Source organism: Crocodylus siamensis, chromosome 1 (genome assembly GCF_052110815.1).
Source record: "Crocodylus siamensis isolate JL-2025a chromosome 1, ASM5211081v1, whole genome shotgun sequence".
NCBI classification, from domain to species: Eukaryota; Metazoa; Chordata; order Crocodylia; family Crocodylidae; genus Crocodylus; species Crocodylus siamensis.
In genome coordinates this window covers 157192532-157211885 of record NC_143395.1, presented here as the reverse complement: position 1 = coordinate 157211885, position 19354 = coordinate 157192532, and the positions used below count along the sequence as shown (strand labels likewise).

Below are 19354 nucleotides of genomic sequence, written 5' to 3'. Positions count from 1 at the left end.
GGGGTGCACCAAGTCAGTCAATACAGAACAGGGGCCAGGATACACCAGAGCACCGTGTCCAAGGGGGACAAAAAGGCAGCCTCCCTTATAAAATACCTAACATCAAAGACATGGCGGGCGAGAATGAGGGTGCTTTATCTCAGACTTGGCATGGTAGGGGGCATCCGGAGAGATCACGGCTGCTCCTAGGACCCCGCTCCGTGACAACTGGCAATGAGAAATTCACTTCTTCCTACGCAAAACTTGTGTAAATGTTCAATGTTTATCCATTGAAAAGGAAATGCCATGTGATTATAGCCAGGCAGATAAGAAGAGCAGTTCAGTGTGCTGCATAAGTGGTTGCTGCACCTATACAAAATCTGTGTGTTGGTTTTGGCTACTGAATTTATATATAAACCTAGGTCTGTGATCCTACAGACAGTAGATCTCCAGTTACCATCCAGGGTGCAGAGAAAGCATAGATGCTCCTTTTGTGATGGTAGCTGTTTCATCCATATTTTCCTAGAATCTAATAGTGGGAGTTAGCTGATTATGCTCTTGTTGCAAAAAAAGAGCTACAAGCTACAAGGATTTGTCACTTGCAAATCAAGTGAAATGAGTCTGCTGTTCGGTGATTGGCTGCAGGGGGACCCCAGGTGCCCCTTCAGACCTAGGAGGCACCAGTCGCTGAGCCAGGAGGCGTGTGGGGAGCGCCCTGTGCATTCCCTGGTGGACCCAGAAATGGATCAGAAGTGCTTCTGGTCCACTTCCGGGTCTGCTGCCAATCACCTTAGGGACACTTCCTGCGCTACTGTGGCATGCTTCATCTGCCCCAGCATCTCAGCATTCGTGAGCCACCTGCTACCTTGAAACATTTAAAGCTGTGTCTATGTCCGAATCATCAAATCTTTCCGAATCTCTCCAAACCAATTTGGAAGGTTCCCATTCAATTTAGAGAGATTAATAGATCTCCTGATTCAGTTCAGATTTGGAGATTCAGCCACTGAATCAGGCCAAATCTCTGCCAAATCAAATCAGTGACCAAAGCTTTGCACAGCCCTGCTGAAAGCCTTACTAAAGTTAAGGAATATCGTATCCACTGCATTCCCCCTGTCAAAGCCCGTCACCTTGTTATAGAAAGAAATCGGGTTGGTCAACCATGACTTGCTCTCAACAAACCCATATTGGCTGTTCCTGATCCTTTGCCAGGTGTTTGATCATACATTCTGTAATCTTACCAGGTATCAAGGATACACTTGACTGGTCTTTAATTCCTTCAATCCTCCTTTTCCCTTTTTTAAAGATGGGAACTATAGTTGTCCTTTTCCCTTTATATAGAGGTTGCCCTGCCTTCTCTAAGATAATAGCTAATGGTTCTTCAATTGGCTTATTCAATTTCAGGTGTACTCCAGGTGAATCTCATTTGACCCTGCTGATTTGAAAACATTCAGCTTGACTAAGTAATCTCTAACTTATTTTTTCCCTACTCTGAGCTGGTTATTTTCTCTCCTCTCTTTGCTGCTAAAGGTGCTCACTATCTGCTAGCTGACCTTATTTGTAAGGACTGAAGTAAAAATAGCCATTCATTACTTTAGCCTTCCCCCACATCATCAATTATTAGATTGCCCTCCTCATTTAGTGCAGTGTAGCAAATTTATATAGAGGAGTCATACCAGCAATGTGAGATGGATCTATTCCTGCCCACCTGTAACTTGAATTGGACCAGTCACCGCAGGTTCAAGGAAGCACAACTGGCTACAACTAAGAGTGAGGAGAATCACAGTCTAATACATCTCTTTGTTCTGTTCAAAAATTTCCTCTACAATTTTCACAGTTTCATGATACAGATTTCTCATTTACCACAGTATGTCTTTCAAAACAGGGTATATTTCATATTCCATGAAATACTAATCTGTCACAATCAATTAAAATCTTATATTAAATAATGTTATTCAGTAAAAAAATAAACAGCTCTTTTCTCAAAATAGCCTTATAAAATAAAGTTAGCAGATTTGAGTAGGAAACTCTCACTACAGGCATGATGTGGTTGCTTTTACAGTTGCTTTATCCAATGAAATAAATTCATTCACTCACATTTTGTAAACTGTAGCTCAGTTTGAGTTTTACTTTGTTTGGTTTTGACTCCTGGGGAGGAGAGAATCCTGTCTGCAGGAACCAGTTGGGTTATGTTACATTCTGAAAGTATAGAATGCAGAAGGGCTACAGAGGATAGTTGACAGCATATGTCACGGTTAAATATTTTGATAAAGAACATGGAAAACAAAGTGTCACTGGAGTTTCTAAATGAAGTAAATCTTTATGTTGTTATTTAAGGATAGTCTTTTTATCCATAATATGAGGGTTTACCTCTTTAGTAACATGGCTCTTTGTCATTGAAGTGAAAAATAGTATGTTACACAATTCTGCAACCAAGCAGCCACATTCTAAATGTATACAGATTTTTTTAGATATATGGAACCAATAAAAAAAAATAACAGACTAAACTTGCTTCTGATGATGGGCGTAGGTCCCTTTTTTTTTAAGCCTTCATTCGTATGGTAACAGACAAACTTAAAAGTGTCACGAATTGAAAATGTAAAACATATCCAGGAAAAGAATGAGAAACAGGGTGATGAGGCAACATGGAAGCTATAGTGATAAATTTGTCCATCTGCCCTGAGACTTTGCTTGCTATTTATAGCTCTTCTTTTTATTTCCTTTCCTATTCAGGACAGCAGCAAAGTGTACACAACCAATGTTTCCTACTTGGAAATCTACAATGAGTGTGGTTATGATCTTTTGGACCCAAGACATGAAGCCTCCAGATTGGAAGACTTACCGTGAGTAACGAAACTTCAAAGAATCATTGGGCACAAAAAAGTAATCACTTTCAGATGCCCTATTGCACTTTGTTCCTTTGAAATTGTATGGTACTGACCTTAGCTTTAATGGACTCAAAATAGTTTTTTTTAAATTTTCTTTAACACTTTGAAAAGTTTTCATTGTTGTATGTGTGGGTATTACAAATAATGGAGGCATTATTGAAGGTGGGGTCTGCAAGACTAATATTAAGAGGATGAAGTCCTCTTAATAGGGTCGTTGTAAGAAAGGGATATGAGGTAGTTGCAATTCTTTCTTGTCAGAGACATTTACTGTTTGCTTTATGTGCATATGTGGAGGAGACAACAGATGAAACAGAATATTATTGCTTCTAAATAGTAAAAATAAAATTCCTGCTTTTTCAGTTGGGGCCTTTTCCTTCATGGGTAATTTCGTTTCAAATTTGGAACCTTGTGAAACAATAGGAGATGGAAAGGCCAAGAGGAAATTCAAAAACACAGAACCGTCTTTTTCAGGATAGATAATCATCAAAGCATAATTCCACTGATGAAATACTGATACACTATTAACATTTGCATGATCTGAGTAAGGAAGGGATTATGTATGCTTATGGAAAGACCCTGTATTCAGCAGTTTAACAAATCCCTTTCTATAAGATCTGAAGACAAAGCATGTTAATTTATGCCAAGATTGAAGAGCATATAGAATTAGTATCTTCTGGGATACTGGGATGTATTTAACAGGAGTGCCATAAACAAGTTATGGTAAATGATTTTTCCGTTCTATTCAAGAGCAGTGAAGCCTCAGCTGAACTAGTACGTTCAGATTTTGCACCTCTGCAAAAAAAGTTGGACAAATTATAAAGATTCCAGAAGGAAACAAAAAATTATTATAGGTCTAGAAAATACAGCATATAAAGAAAGATCTGAAGAACTAGCCTAGAGAAGAGAAAACAGAGGAATTTGATAAGAGCCCTCAAATTTAAAAAGGCTTTTTTTAAAGAAGATGGCAGTCATTTGTGTTTTCACAGTTGTTCCCACAGGGGACAAGAGAGTAATAACATACATGTTAATCACAGCACAAATGTAACATGTAGAGGGGCCATAGAGAGGGAGGAAATTCTAGGAGAAAATGGTCTCAAGTATGATAGAAAATATGCATTAAATGAGGAAATTCAGCATTTAAAAATGATAGGTATCAAATATGAGAATGATCACATCAAATGATAAACACCAATTAATTCCTGTGTTAGCCCTTACTCTGGGTTTTAAGTGACAGTCTCTCCCTTTGGGCAAATATAATTAATCAATGAAAGTAAAAAGAAGAGATGAAGAAAAATACCATGATGGAATAGAAAGCAACAAAACTAGATAAGATGATAAAATATGCAGATTGTTTTGAAAGTATCATCATTAAATGCTTAAGAAGGTGAACAATTATGTAAAATGGGATTGACTTTAGAAGCCATATACTAATCATGACGTTATGTTGCTTATCAATTTAACCCAGTGAATAACCACAGCATGATGACATACAAAACTATTCAGTTAAACGTAAGAAATATAAACATTGGAAAGTAGACTTACTGGTAGTACTTGAAAAACTAAATGTAAAGGCAGAATTCAATGAATATGAATAAAGTGATAGAGCAATCTTTGGCGATAGTAAGGCAAATTCACTCTGATATAAATCGGTATAAAAACACAGAGTACCATTTAGCTATATCTGGATTGAATTTATTCTCATGAAAGCAAAACCAGAGCCAACAAAAGGAAATATGTCTTTGATAAGAGAATGAAAAAAGTATTATTGAATGGAAACAAATATCTTATAAAAAGGAAGGTAGGAAGAAACATGGTTTCTACAATTTAACATGGCACTAATTATTTGCCTGCTTATTACTTGATAGGTGAATTGCTAACTGATTCTGAATATGCTGATAGTAGGGGAGTGTTTGTGAGATAGATGTGTGGAGGCAGTGACAATCCTAATGCAACAGTGCAGAGTAGCATCTGAAGTAGCATCAACAAGCAGGCTGTAGTAGTCCCACCCTCCCAACCTACCCATTTATTTCAGACATCTTCCCATTCCCAATTCCTAATCTTCCACCCACTACCATGTAGGTCAGCCTCATAAAATTCAGTTCTTCAGAAATCAAGAATTTTAACTTCTGGACATTGGATAGAAGATAATTTAACAGACTATTATTTTCCTAATTCTGTTACAGAAAAAGGTGGCAAGACTTGCATGACTACAAAAAAATTTCCAGCCTTTCTTGCCTAGTCGAATTACATTAAAATGCCAGCTATTTCTCTATGAGTTGTGTTCAAGTATATAGTTTGCTGTCTCTGAAAATTGCCCTTTTTTGCTGGTAATATAAACAGATATGCAAACAGAAAAAATAAATTCCCCCACAGACCCACATATACATGATTAGAGCTGGATTCTGAACCCAGAAGTCCAGGCAAATGTTCTTCTGAAGGTGAGATCCTTTCCATCCAGCTGTATTTTATGGTTTACAGAACTTTCAGTATAGTATTGAGTAATCATTTAATTGGAGTCTCTCAATCAAAAGAAGAGTATTTTCTACATATGGCCACAATTATTGAGTAAAAAAATAATTACCGACAAACATAAGCACATATTTGCTGTGTATGCATTTGTGGTACATTAAAATATAATTAAGTGAAAATAGAGAATATTTGTTTTTGAGGCTGTGTGGCCATTCTTTTTCCATCTTTTAAGACCACTGGCAAATCTCTAGAAATAGAAAAAATCTGAATTTTCTTCAGGGTAAATAGAAGCTACTCCAGTGTAAAAGCATTCACAAAGCGTGGAAAAGAAATGGTTTAAGTTATATGGTTTAGTTTGAGCAACCTAAAGTATAGATCAGTCTGTAGAGCAGTGTGCAGGCATTTGCTGTGGAGGTGTGCAGGCAGCCTGCACTGGCAATGGCCTGCAGATCAGGGGCTGTTGTGCACATCCTAGCATGCCCTGTGGGCTCTCTGGGCTGCTGGACATTGCCGAGCACAACTGAGCATCTGGGCCAGCCCTGATTGCCTGGGCGCCATGAAGAACCGTGCCCCACCTCTGCTTGGGAGCTCCTCCTCACAGTGACCCCTCCCTCCTGCCCTGCCCTGCGCAAAGGCTTCTGGAGTGAGTGCCCTCTCTTGTTAATTGCTGTCGCAGGGCACTAAGGTGCGCCTGCTCCGTAAGGGCAGGAACTGCCTAGAGAGAAGGCCCTAGGATCCAGGCAAAACCCTGGGTGCACATAAAACCTGGGGGTTGGGACTAGAGAGTTAGTTCTCTGTCAGCAGCTAACAGGGAAGGAAGCTACTTGTAGGTGCTTGACTGCATGTTCAGCTGCTGGTAGGGGCTATAGGAGTTCATAAGTGCTGGTGGGGAGGAGGCCCATTAGACTGAGAGAGAAGCGTGCCGTCTTAAAAGGGATAGAGGGTGGACCCTATATTATTGTTGTGTTGTAGCCCAGGGGCTTATGTTTTCTGTTGTTATTTAAACCAGTGGATCGGGCTGAGGCTATTGGGGAGGAGGAGGCCTCATTGGGACACACTACTGTGTGGAGAGCCCAGCGCCAGAGAAGGTGCAGCAACAGGACTGCGGAGAGTCCAGCGCCAGAGAGGGCACAACAAGAGGGCTGTGGAGAGCCCGGTGCCAGAGGGTGCAATGACAGGAGGCCAAGCTAGATGGAGGCATCATAAAAAGGGACAACATTTAATTGCCACCTGCGAGGCATGGGGCGTGGTAAAGGGGAGGTTTTGGAACCATACATCTAGCCCATAAGGCTTGGGAGTATCGTAAGGCACCCCTTGAGTGTGAGACCCAATAAGGGGTCCAACCACCTACAGGGTTCAGAAGAGTCTGTCAGGGCTGTGACAGAGCAGCAACTTGAGGGCAGCCTTCTGATTCATCATTTATATTAGCAAGATGTGGCAGGCGAGATTAGTAGGTGCCCATAGGGTGGATCCGACATGGTCATGGTGCCCTAGGGGAGCCCACGGCCATCTCTGGGGAGGCAGTATCATGGCAACTGCATATGTGTTAGTTTCTCTGCTTGTACCCTGCTATGGAGCCCTGCCACATGTGCCCAAGACCATGGAACCAGGAACCTTGGTGCGTTCTTCTTGTCATTCTACAAAACATTCGCTGGAGGCTGTCAGACGTTACACATGCCCGCCTGGAGATGGCTTAGCAGATGATCACACTGGCACATCCCTTCATGCCCACAACCCAGGAGCCAAGTATCTCATGTGGGGCCACTTACCTCACCCTGTGGTCACCAAACTTCTTGGACTTAGCTGAGGACTTTCATGTGGATGATGAGGAAAAGGCTATCCTGGACACCATGTCCTCTGGGCTACTCTGGCAGTACCTCCCAACTGTTGACTGGTGTTCTGGGCCTGCACTACCAGTGGCAACTGGTGGAAGCTGATTATCCTGGGCACTTGGGACAATGAGCAGTGGCTGCAGAACTTCCAGATGTGCTGGACCATCTTCTTGTACATCATTGCCCAGATGGCCTCTGTAGCAGGATCTAGTCCCAAGGGACAGCCATGATGCGCCCCCATCCAAGCCAAGAGCTAAGAGATTCATGCCTCAGTCTGGCACCTCAGAGTTCCCTCGCATTTTTACCTCTCCTGCCATGCCTTGATGGAGCTTTCATAGTATGTATAGTCCTACTCCACCAGGGTCCCAGAGAAAGTCTCAGTTCACCTTAGCCTTAGGTTACTTGGCTAGCTTTAGGTTACTTGGCTAGCCCCAGTCTTGCCTCTCAGGCATTAAGCTGTGGTCCCCTATCCCTATTGGTGTCTCAGGACACCAGTTGCCTTATGGGCTATATTCATGGGCTCTGATCTCCCTGTAGCTATGCCCATGCCCTGCAAGTGATACTTAGAGTTCATCCACTGGGTGCTCTGGCCTGTTTGTCCACCAGTCCACTCAGTTAGCCAGGCCTTTGGCATGGCTCTCACTTCTCACTGGGGCCCCTGACCCTAGTGTAGCTTTTGTCCATCTTGGGCATCAACCCCCTATGCCAGACTTTAGCCCTTCTGGCCTTGGCCTAGTTCCAGCAGGCTTTTGGGCCCCTGACCTCACCATTGCTGCTGTAGCTCTACCCCAGCTCTCAGCCATCTGCATCCCTGACCCTGGACTGGGATGTTTTCTCTGTGCTACCCCTCAGCCTCCTGGTTCTGTGACCCCAGGCTAGGCTGTCTGTCCCAGGGTGCTCCACCAGGCACCCCTCCATGGCCTTTGTTCTCCCCTGTTGCCTCAACCTGGTCTTCTGGTGGTCTAAAACCTAATCTCAAGATAAATACCAGCAAATTGTTGCACAACTGAAATTCACCCCACTCTAGGTCACTGCCTCATGGCCAGCCATAAGTTTCCCCTCGTCTTTCGCCTTCTGGCTTTTTTGGGTAGCTTGGCTGCCTGCAGCCATCTCCCCAGGAGGTCCTCTCCCTGCAGCACTCAGGACCAGACTCGCTGCTTGGTCTCAGGCGCTGGATTTATGTGCACCAAAGCCCCATGCCTTCCTGTCATGTGGTTTCACAGCCACACACATGGATTCCACTTTGGCTTGAAGGCCAGACCTGTTGTCTTCTGCTACAGCTGCATCCTTTACAGCCCCTGACATCAAACACCAGGACATTGGCATCGCTTGACCCCTGAGTCTAGAGTGGCAGGTCACCATCACCATCTGGAAGCTTGCCACCCCTGACATCCTTCACTCCATTGCTAGCCACTTTGGTGTGGACAAGTCCACAGCCAGAGCAGCTATCCAGGAAGTATACCTGGTAATCCAAAATGTGCTGGCAAACTGATTCATCTGCTTTGTGAACTTGTAGGAGAGCATCATGTGTGGAGGCCATCAATGGCACTAACATTCTCATCCTCTGCCTGCTTCAAAGTGCTCAGAAACTCATTAACTGCAAGGGATTCTTCATAATCAGCAGGGTATCATTGATCACTAGTGGATGGATCCATGCTGGGGTCTGGTTTGTGAAGCCTGCAGCTGAAGGCTAGGCTGGGGAGAGGAGTTAGGCTTCCTTGGTTATGAGAGAGCCCTGGGGAAAGAACTTGCTCAGCACTGGAGCAGCTGAGTGTGGGCCAAGTGTCAGAATGTCTCCCTGCAGGGGAGGAGGGGAAGAGAAAACTGCAGTACATGATGGGATATCAGAGCACAGCAGACTAACTTGAATCAATAGGGGAACTGTGCAGATATTCAATAGGCCAGTCTAACCCCCCCGGTTTGATGTGATTTGATTTAGAAATCTCAATAAACCCAAATTTTATTTTTATTTATGAGAGCTTTGGTTGTGCAAGGATTGTAGAAATAGGCTTATGATTTTTAATTTTGTTTTCATATAAATTGGTGCTATTATACACAGGACAAAGTTAATACTGCAAGTATAATGCAAGCACGTTATACACATCTTATTTCACCATGCATTCTTTTTCGTTCAGTTAAACCTGACAGGTAATTTTTGTGGATAAACCATTTCAAATTAATTTGGAGCACAGTTTGTCCAGATGCAATCATCATTTAATTTTTATTTTTAAAAAATTGACATTGGAAATCCTTTTAGAGTCAGTCATAAATGCATAAAAATTTTAAGTACTCACTTAAATGAAGAAGTGTACAATTGCAAGTTGTTTTTAAACACAATAATTGTCAAACGTTTAAACAGCAGTTGGAAGACTGCTTGATTCTGTACTTCCAGCTCTTGTTTTTATAAAAGATTGGTCAAGCTGAAGAGCTTCTGAATATTCTTATCAGTTCTATGTTTCCAGTATGATACCTTCCGCAACAGTACAATTTATCTGAAGTTTATATGGTTCTTACGATATCAGAAAGAGCCAGTTTTATTTTATGCATTTATTAGGTTGTCTATGCTGTCCTTACCAAGAAAAGCTCAGGGTGGCTTACAATAAAAGAACAAAATAACTTATAAAAACAAGTAAAATATTAAGAAAATATGAAAGCAAACCTCCCTAAACAATATCACAGCTTAGAGTTGTTTGCTTTAATGCCTGCCCAAATAAAAAAGTCTTACAATACTTCCAGAAGGTGTTCAGGCTCCGACTTTGGTGGGCCTCAAGTTCCAGTGCTGAGGAGCAACTGGAGAGAACAACTTCCCGTGCATTTCAACATGTGAATGTGGTGCACTGATGGTAGTTGCAGGTAGCTGCCCTCAGCTAACCTTAGGGTTTGTGATTGGGCATAAGGGAGAAGGCAGTCCAATAAGAACTTAGGGTTCAGACCATTTAGAGCCCTATAGGTCAAAAGCAGCATCTTAAATTGTGTCCAGAATGCTTTTGGATGCCAGTTCAGATATTGAATCACTGGAATGAAGTGCTTCTGGCAACCCATCCTTGTTAGTGGGTGCATCTACTCATGCTATTAATGCTATAATGGCTTACTGGTACATGGCGAATCCTACCCTGCTTTGGCCCCCTGCAGCAGCCAGGAGGAGTTCCAGGCTCCCCCAGGGTGCTAGTCTGGGGGCTGGCAGTGAGCTCAGGCCAGTCCCCATGCACGTGGGGCCAGGAGACCTCTGCCGGCTGCAGTGGCAGCTGTCTCCAGGCCCTGTGCACATATTTGGTCCTGGTCAGCATCTACACAGTTAATTACCCATATTTACTGCACAGTAAATGGTGCACAGACTAATGTACTGTGCAGTAAATGGTCAATGTTGGCCTGCGCACTTGCCTAGGGCAGTCTGCCCTGCCTTTCCTGCCATGTCTTGCCTTTTTAAAACTGATATAAAAATATGGGAGGCTGTCCATTAACTGCCCCAATGCCGAGGCTGTTATACACTGCTCCAGCTTCCCCTATCCGGTGTCCCATGTCTTGCAGATGGCATCCCAAGTTGAAGATGGCCAAGCCAAACTCTGCCCCTTTCAGGTCCTCTAACACTCTGCCCTTCTCAGTGCCTCAAACATATTGCCCACTCCTGGGCCTCAGTCTTCCCACCCTACTCCACACAGCTCTTTGGGTCCCCCTTGGGCCTACTCTACATGGTCCCTCAGGCTTCTTCACTCACACACTCTGGCCAACCCATATTTAACCATTCAGGCCACCCTCACACAGACCCTAATCTACATGGCTGCCTGCCTTTTGCCCCACACTCAGCTGAACTTTGTCTCTAGCCCCTCTCTGGGGCACTTTTCTGCTCCCTCAATGGGGCCATTACTCGGTTCCCCTTCACTGGGGCCTCTGGGTATTGCACCCTATGAGACTTAGGTGTCCATAGATGTGCCTGGCCCCCTCCCTGTCCCTTTTGCTGGGTTACCCACCAGATTGTGGGGGTTGAAGCTATAAGGCACCCTTTCACTTGGGAGGCAACTGGTGTGGCATTTCCTGGTGACCACCCTGCCATAGGCAGTCCCACCACACCATCCTACCCTAGCAGGGTGTAGTTTTAGATCATGCCCCAGGACTAGCTACCATCCCCCATAGTTCCTTCCCTGTACCTCCGAGATATTATGTGAGCAGCAGCTCCAGCTGGGTTATGTTCCCCCTTCAGCTGCTTGCAGCAAAACTGCTAGCCCTGTTGCTCAGGGTCTGCTCTTATCCATAACAGCTGTGCCCTCTTCCCAATCAGGCAGCTTCCTGATGGCCATGTGACCCCTGATTGGGACTGCTACCACTTGCAGGCTGCTCTGCTGCTTACTCTAAGCCCTTAAAGTGGCAGGCACCAAAGGTGTTCTGCCACATGCATACTAATGTACTGTGCAGTTAATGGTGCACATGTGAAGATGGTAATGCTTTACTGCACAATGAATTAGTTTGCTGCGCCATAAAACATCTTGTGTAGATACACCCATTAGGTATGTCACCTCATTCTGTACCTGCTGCAGCTTCTGGACTGTCTTAAAGGGCAGCCCCGCATAGAGGCCATTGCAGTAGTCTACCCTTGAAGTTACCAAGGCATGAATGATGGCAGTAGTGGGACACAAGGAAGAAGGTGCTCACTTAGTTCCATAAAGCCCAGGCCATTCAGGGTCTTATACTCAAAACCAGCTTCTTGAATTGTTCCTGGAAAGCCACTGGAAGCTAGTGCAGACTCTGAAGCACTGGAGCTAAGTGTTTCTGGTGACCACCTTCAGAAGGCATGCCACAATATTTTACTTGACTGACTCAAGTTTTTTTTCCTGTTATTATTATCAGTATTATTTACTAATCATGGAGGACTTGCTTGATATTATATAAGACATAAAGACTGAATACAAGATGAAAAGAGCTACTCCCAAAAGAATTTACTGTCTGACACTTAAATTATTAGTTATTGAGATTCACACAAGCAGATGGATAGAGCATATGTAAGATCTAATAAAATATTGACCAACTTTTTCTGAAAAAGATGTTCACTTTCAAACCTGTAAGAACCCACACACTTCACATAATCTTCAATGAACAACTACGTTCCATAACAGGGGAATGACTTCAGACAAAGACCAAAAACACTGCCTGAAACCTCAAAAATCACTACTGGTTTCATCACGTGACCCATTTTTAATATGCAGGCATTATGCTCCTTCAGGGACAATGTCCACATTTTTATATTAAAAATATTATTTATAACAACTGAAAATTCAGAATTTACTTCAAAAGCACTCCCAATCTTATTTATTTCTCTACTGTTCTCCAAGGGTCTAAGGGGTCACCAGACTACTGACATACAAGACTAACCCAAATAATATAACAAGAATTCATAGAGCACTTAACAAAGGAAGCCACAGGAAAATTAAAAAAAACCCCTATGAACAGGATGAATGACAGATTTTATTCCATCTGGTTTTTAATGCTAAAAACTCGTAAGATAGCTCCTGATTCTAAACTAAACAATGTGTGTGTCAGCCGTTCCCTTTTTTAGTGGTTACATAAACCATATAGTCTGGAGACTGGCTTCCATCCATGGATCTACAAGACCCATATTTTTACATACCAGTAATTCTTAGTACACTGAAAATTCCTGAGGTTCATGATATTAGGTCAGGCCTTTCACTATAAAGTTCATTCCTTTGGAATGAATAGTGCTTAGTGTGTGTTTCTACTGCACACCAACATTTAATAGAAATCCAGGTTTGCTAATCCATGCTTTTCTGAATGCTACTAGGAAGAGAACAGACAGGAAATGATAATAGAGTAAATGGTTCTGAGTTGCTCCTTACATGTTTGTTTTACTTATAACACAAAAATATTCCAAGTGGATTGATTTGAGACCCTGAAATGCTGAGAGCTAATTTCAGCATGGATCCTAAAATAGTTCTCCAATTCAGAAAAGGGTATCTTTATTTATTGCTCCATTACTCCAATAGGAGGAAGGATCAGTCAGTAAAACCTTCTAAAGTCAATAATTTAAATCATGGTCTTAACTCATCAGACACATCTAGCAATGCTCCTGCTACTGGCTGGTCTTGTTCCACACCACTGGGTCTGAGCTGCAGTCCACTTCCTTAGATTCACCAGCCATGCCTTGATGAAAAAGGAAAGGGAAACTGATTGTTTGAAACTGAAGTAACAAGGACTGCAGTCCCTTCCCACGGGCCAGACACAATTGTCTGGCGGACCATATCCGGCCCGTGGGCCATATTTTGCCCACCCCTGATCTAACCTAAACTTCCTTTGTTGCAACTTGAGACTGTTGCTGCTTTTTTTGTCATTTGCCACTGTGGCAGGGCACTGTAGGTGCCTGCCACTTTAAGGGCCTGAAGCTAGTCACCAGCAGGCCCTGATGAGGACAACCATTTTGGATCTACGGCTGCCCATATGAACAGGGCATTTTTGCTGCTGGAGGTGATGCCTGGCTGCAAGACTGCTGGTATCATCTGGAGGTAAGGGAGGAGCTGTAGGAGATGGTCAGGAAGCTCCTGGTCCTTGACATGACCTAAAACTGCTCCCTGCCAGTAGTGGGTGGCTTGGTGGGGCTCTCAGTGGCCCAGGAGCCCCCAGGAAATGCCAGGCCAGTTATCACCCTGGTGAAAGGCGGGTAGGGGAGCCTTAACCCTAGCCCTCACGTTTGGGTGGGTTTGCATACCATTGTGGGTATTTGGGACCAGGCATGGCTGTGGCTGCTTGAGCCCTATGGGGATGCAGACCCTGAGGAGAAGAGTGGGGCCAGGCACGGCTGTGGCCACCTGAGCCCTGCAGGGGTGCAAGACCCTGAGAGGGAAAGTTGGGGCCAGGCATGGCTGTAGCCACCTGAGCCCACCAGGGAGCAAACCCCATGGCCCCCCAGTGAGGGGGTGGTCTGGAGCCCCAAGTGAGAGGGGGCAGAAATTAGGACCCCAGTGAGGGGGTAACCCCAGTGAAGTGGGTCAAGATCTGTAGCCCCAAGTGAAGGGTGGTATGGTAGCCTAAGTAACAGGGCAGAATTGTGAAGCCCCAGTGAGGGGAGTAGCCCCAAGTAAGGGATGGAGATCTGGAGCCCCAAGTGAGAAGGGTGATGTGGAGCCCTAAGCAAGGGGAGTAGGCCCAGGTAAGTCTTCAGATGCCTGAGGCTGTGTGAAAGGGGCTCAAGAGGCCGAGTGAAAAGGGCTCAGCGCCAGAGTGAGAGAGGTGAGTCCTGACCCCGGTAAGTCCTCTGCTGCTGGGAGGCTGAGTGTGGGTCAAATGTAAGATCTGAAGTAGCACCACTATCTGCTGCCTGGGGGGAGTGAGTGTCCCCTGTGAGACCCAGGGACACCAGTCATGGTGTGAGGTACCCCAGCTCTCCACATCCAGGAAGGTGGACCCAGAGAGAAGGTGGGACTAGGTGAGGCTGGGAGTAGAGTGCACCCTTGACTGGTCCATGCTGGGGCCAGGACCAAGAAGGTCAAAAGGGCCAGGTGCCCACCGCAAGGGGCACCCAGAGTTGTGGGCTTGGGACCCTGCCTGGCCTTGGAGGTGAGGCCAGGGTCTGTGTGTGGCTGAAGGTCCTGAGTAGGGGACCACACCGGAGAGGGGACCCAGCTACAAGAAGCTCGGCAGCCCAAATGAAGGCAGCGTAGGCTGCCTGAGTGGAGGGATCAAAGGTGGGTCCTGCCAGGAGGATTCTAGAACCTAATGTGGGGCTGGTGTGACTGTTAACATCTGGATGCCATTTGCAAGGCTTGGGCTGTGGTGTAGGGGAGGAATGGAGCCGCAGGTAGTGCCCCCTGGCATCGGGGCAAGAAATGGGCAGCCTCCTGCCTTATTTAACAATCTATATTTTCCAACAAGTCATGATGGGTGAGACAGGCAGGCTGCATGCCCAAAGGTAGGTGAGAGGCTGCCAACGGCTGGCCTGAGAGAAGCCCACCTCGCCACAGCCATCACTGAGAACAGCCTAGTTCCATCCTTTTTCAAACCCCCCTTCAGGTAGTTGGAGGCTGTTATTAAGTCCCCTCAGTCTCCTGTTCTCTAGACTAAAATAAGGCCAATTCCCTCAGTCTTTCCTCATAAGTCCTGTCCCTCAGTCCCCTCACCATTTTTGTTGCCCTCCATTGGACTCTCTCCTTGTTCACATCTTTTCTGTAGTAGGTGGCCCAAAACTGAATACAGTAGTCCAAATGTGGCTTCACCAGTGCTGAATAGAGGGCAATAATCACTTCCCTTGACCTGCTGGCAACACTCCTACTGATGCAAGAGGTTAGTTAACCTCTTGTAAGAAAAAAATGCCATACAATATATAAATATCTTGGGTGCATATATACAAATCCAAGTAACACAGGAAACAAAAGAGAATTAACTGAAGATCATTGTCTGTAAAGAGAGTTATGGCTTAATTGCTAATGCAGAAACTAGGTGGTATAGTTCCTCTGACTGGGTAAAGATAAAGGGCAAAAGGGAACAGTGCTGATGTTATTATGAGGGGTTTCTTGTGGTCCATCAAATGCAGAGGATGAGGTAGATGAAGTATTATTCAGCCAACTTAGAAAAATGCTAATTAAGGTTGCAATGGACAGACAAAGTACTGTATTTACTTGAATACAAGACAAGGTATTTTTTTCTCAGTCAGAATGGGGCAAAAAACTCCTTGTCTTATTCACGTACAAGAAAACCTCATTAAATGCATTGTCTATCATTAAGCTGCTGCCAAAAGCAGCATATGCTCAGTAATGGAAAACAGCTATGAAGTTGATTAAATTCAGCCAACACTGAGCCTGACTATAAAACACATGGCCCATATTGGGCAAATACACTGATGGGAACTTTTTTTTATTAATTATAGAAGTATTACAAACTTAAAAACCTGCTTCCGTTAGCTTATACTGTGTTAAAAAATGCATCAATTACAGACCAACAGAACAAAAAAGTATCAAACTTAAAATATGCTTTTATCAGTTTATATTAACTTACAAAAACTACATCAACTAGAAGAAAATGAAACAATAAGTTTTCAAAACTTAAAACATGCTTCCCTCAGCTTCCAAAACTTTTGTAAATAAGACCAACAAAAACACAGAACATTTATACATTATCTAATGATTCCCTCCTTTCCTAATTTCTCATTAATCCAGGGGTCTGGACCCTTTTGATTCTTAATATTGCATTTTTCCTTGTCACTTTCCAAGCTGATGTATTAACATCTGTCACTGCTTATCCTGTATTTTGTATTTACTCAAATAAAGGATGAGGTTCCTTCCTGTGAAATTGGCATACAGGGAAAAACCTCTCATTTTATAATTGCATACAAGGAAACCTCATTAAATACATTGTCCATTATTAAGCTGCTGCCAAACACAGCATATGCTTAGCAATAGAAACCAACTATGAAGTTGATCCAATGCAGTCAACACTGAGCATAACTATAAAAAAAAATGGCCCATATTGGGCAAACAGGCTTCTGGGAACCTTCTTTTTATTAATGCATGGCCCTTAAAAGAAACAAAAAAATACCCTAAACAAAACAGGCAGTTGTTCCCCCGAGGAAGGAATGAGCACTGGGCCTGGAAGTACTGTAATATCAGGCCAGCACGCAGAGAGTCCGGCTCCGGTACCTTTCCCTGGTGTAAAAAATGCTGATAAAAACCATTTTTATTTTAATTTTTTTCATTAAAAAGACACTTGTCACCCTACATTTACGAAGCTACACATATTGAGCAACCCAAGACTTCATAACATAGAAACAACTAAATATCACAAACATACAGCTACATATATTAAATCCTTAAACAACATACATCAACTTCCCACAAACCCTCCCTCCACAGAAATCTTTTTCTTCATACAGAACCCCATGAAAAAATTGCTACCTCAGTAACTACCTGAAACTCTCTACCCCTCCCATCAATCCTCTTCATTAGTTTAGTGAAGCAGGTGTATATAGTCCTTTCTCCTCCACCTCTTCTCTGCCTCTTCTTCTCCAATCTCTTCCTTGTCCTGATCATTCATGCAGCCCCATTTTTAGGTACACTCTTTCAGTGAAAATGAAACCCCTTAAACACGCACAGTTTTCTTACTTTCCATAAACTAGTTTTAACACATGCTAATAAAGTCCTTAATAACATTTCCTCCAGCCCCTTTGCTGTAAGTCCATATAGTACCATCTCCAATGCTAATAACAGGTTTACTTTGGTTACACTCAGAAAGGAGTGGACCCTTTCCCACACCCCTTTGCATATGTACACTCCTAAAGCACATGCCCTACTGTTTTTTCTTCCCTGCACCCCTCCCCTGGCCACCTCAATGAGCTAATCAAGCCCCATCTGTGTTGCACGTCTCTTACTAGGTCAGCATACTCCCCTTTCAGTAGTTTACCTGCCACCCACTTCTTCACTTGTCCTTCTGTGAAGTTGCACCACCCTGTGTTTCTCCCTTACTGCTTTCATCAATTTCTTATGATTCTTCAGGACCTCTAGCCCTGCCTTCCCTATTTTATACCTTTGCATAAATCCTTCTATTCTGATGTAATGAATCAGTGGCTGCCATGCCCATGGACTCTTCAAAGTGTTTTGATATACTTTCTATTTCCTCACAATGTCAGCTGTGTGAAATAGAGTGGTATGCACTGCTTTCCCCTCTCTCTCCAGTACAGTCTTGCATATCACGCTTAAATATTTCACACAGAAAAACAATCCCAAGTCCAGCAGCTCCCATCCACCCATCTTTCTCACTTTGTATAATACATATCCAGTGAACCTTTCTCTTTTGGCATTCCAGAAGAACACACTTACTTCCCTCAGTACTTTTGCTGTCTGCCAGCACATTGTTGGGAATACAATTTCTATACATAGAATAATCAGCAGTAACATAGCCATAAACACACCATCACTTTTCTAGCAAAAAACAGTGGCCTTCCAGACCATAACCAAAGTATTTGCTGTAGCCTTGCCATCACATTTTCCCATGTTGTATTACCTTTCCTTCCAGTGTCCGTCAGGATCCCTAGCACTCTGATTTGTCTCTCTTATTTGAGGGCTCTACTTCTCCAAGCCCTGCCAGTTCCCTACTCCCATTATCTTAGCCTGATGAAGGGTTTTTGAACCCAAACGCTTGCTTAATAATTGTTTTCCAACTATTTAAGTTAGTCTAATAAAATATATCAGACTCACCCAAAAAACCTTGTCTGCTTATGTCCTTAGACCACAATGGCTACGACCTACACCTCCTACTCCCATTATGGAGCTATTCAATCTATTTAGTTTAGCCACCATCACTTCTCCATACTTTGATGTATGCTTTATCACCCTTTCTATTGAAAGTTTCTCTCTACTACGTTTATATCATCCAAGTATAATATGCATTTTACCTTACCCCCTCCCAGTATCTTCACTCCTCTTATGACCTTGTCTTATCTTATTCTTTGTGCTAGTGGTTCAATGCTGCACATAAATAGTAGCGGCAACAGGGGGCACTCTTATATCACCCCATATGTATTTTAAAGGCTCTGCTTAGGTGACCATTGATTTGGACTTGACTCTCCACTTCTGTGTACAATAACCTTATCCAACATGAAAAATTTCTCTGGAACCCCATTTTTCCTAGCACCTTGAATATGGAATCATGATCCATTCTGTCATATGCTTTTTCTAAATCTAGGTTTGCTGTAACTGTATTTGTTTTCTTCACTTGGATGTGCGGTAGTGTGCCTCGGATCACTTCTGAGATCCTTGTACCTGGTATTGTGCATACTTGGTATTCATGTATTATCCTTTCAAGGTTTTTACTCGTCCTAAAATCCACTGTCTTGGCCATTAATTTATATTAAGGAGTGTAATCAGTCTCTCTCCAGTTTTTCAGCAGTTCCTTCTCTTCTTTCTTGAAGAGTAAGATCACAATACCTCTTGTAAAATCTTTCCCTGCCTCTCCTGTTTCTGCTATTTCCTTGAAAACGACCATTACATCCCTCCCCACCTAGGCCCATCTGCTTCTGGTGATTTCCCTTTTTTAAAGGGTTTTAAACACTCCTCCACTTCCTTTAAGTTTATCTCTTTTTCCATCTTCTTTGCTTCCTCTTCAGTCTCTTCCAAGACATCCTTCTTCCTGTTTCCTTTGTTGGGTACAGCTTTGTAAAATCTTTTTGTTGCCCCCAACACGTCCTTCTGCTTTTCC

The 19354-nt window shown here is 43.5% G+C and overlaps 1 protein-coding gene across 5 annotated transcripts in view; it reads left to right on the top strand.

The window, feature by feature from the left end:
• The window catches only part of KIF6 (kinesin family member 6), a 421087-nt gene that overhangs the window by 63985 nt on the left and 337748 nt on the right, over positions 1-19354 (top strand). For all 5 annotated transcript variants that reach the window (XR_016442273.1, XM_090046733.1, XM_090046752.1 and 2 more), the window contains one exon: positions 2710-2819. Coding sequence is in view for 2 of the 5 variants with exons in the window: in XM_090046733.1 (XP_089902859.1) it covers positions 2710-2819 (110 nt within the window). In the remaining 3 variants the exon portion in view is untranslated. The remainder of the gene's footprint in view (positions 1-2709; positions 2820-19354) is intronic.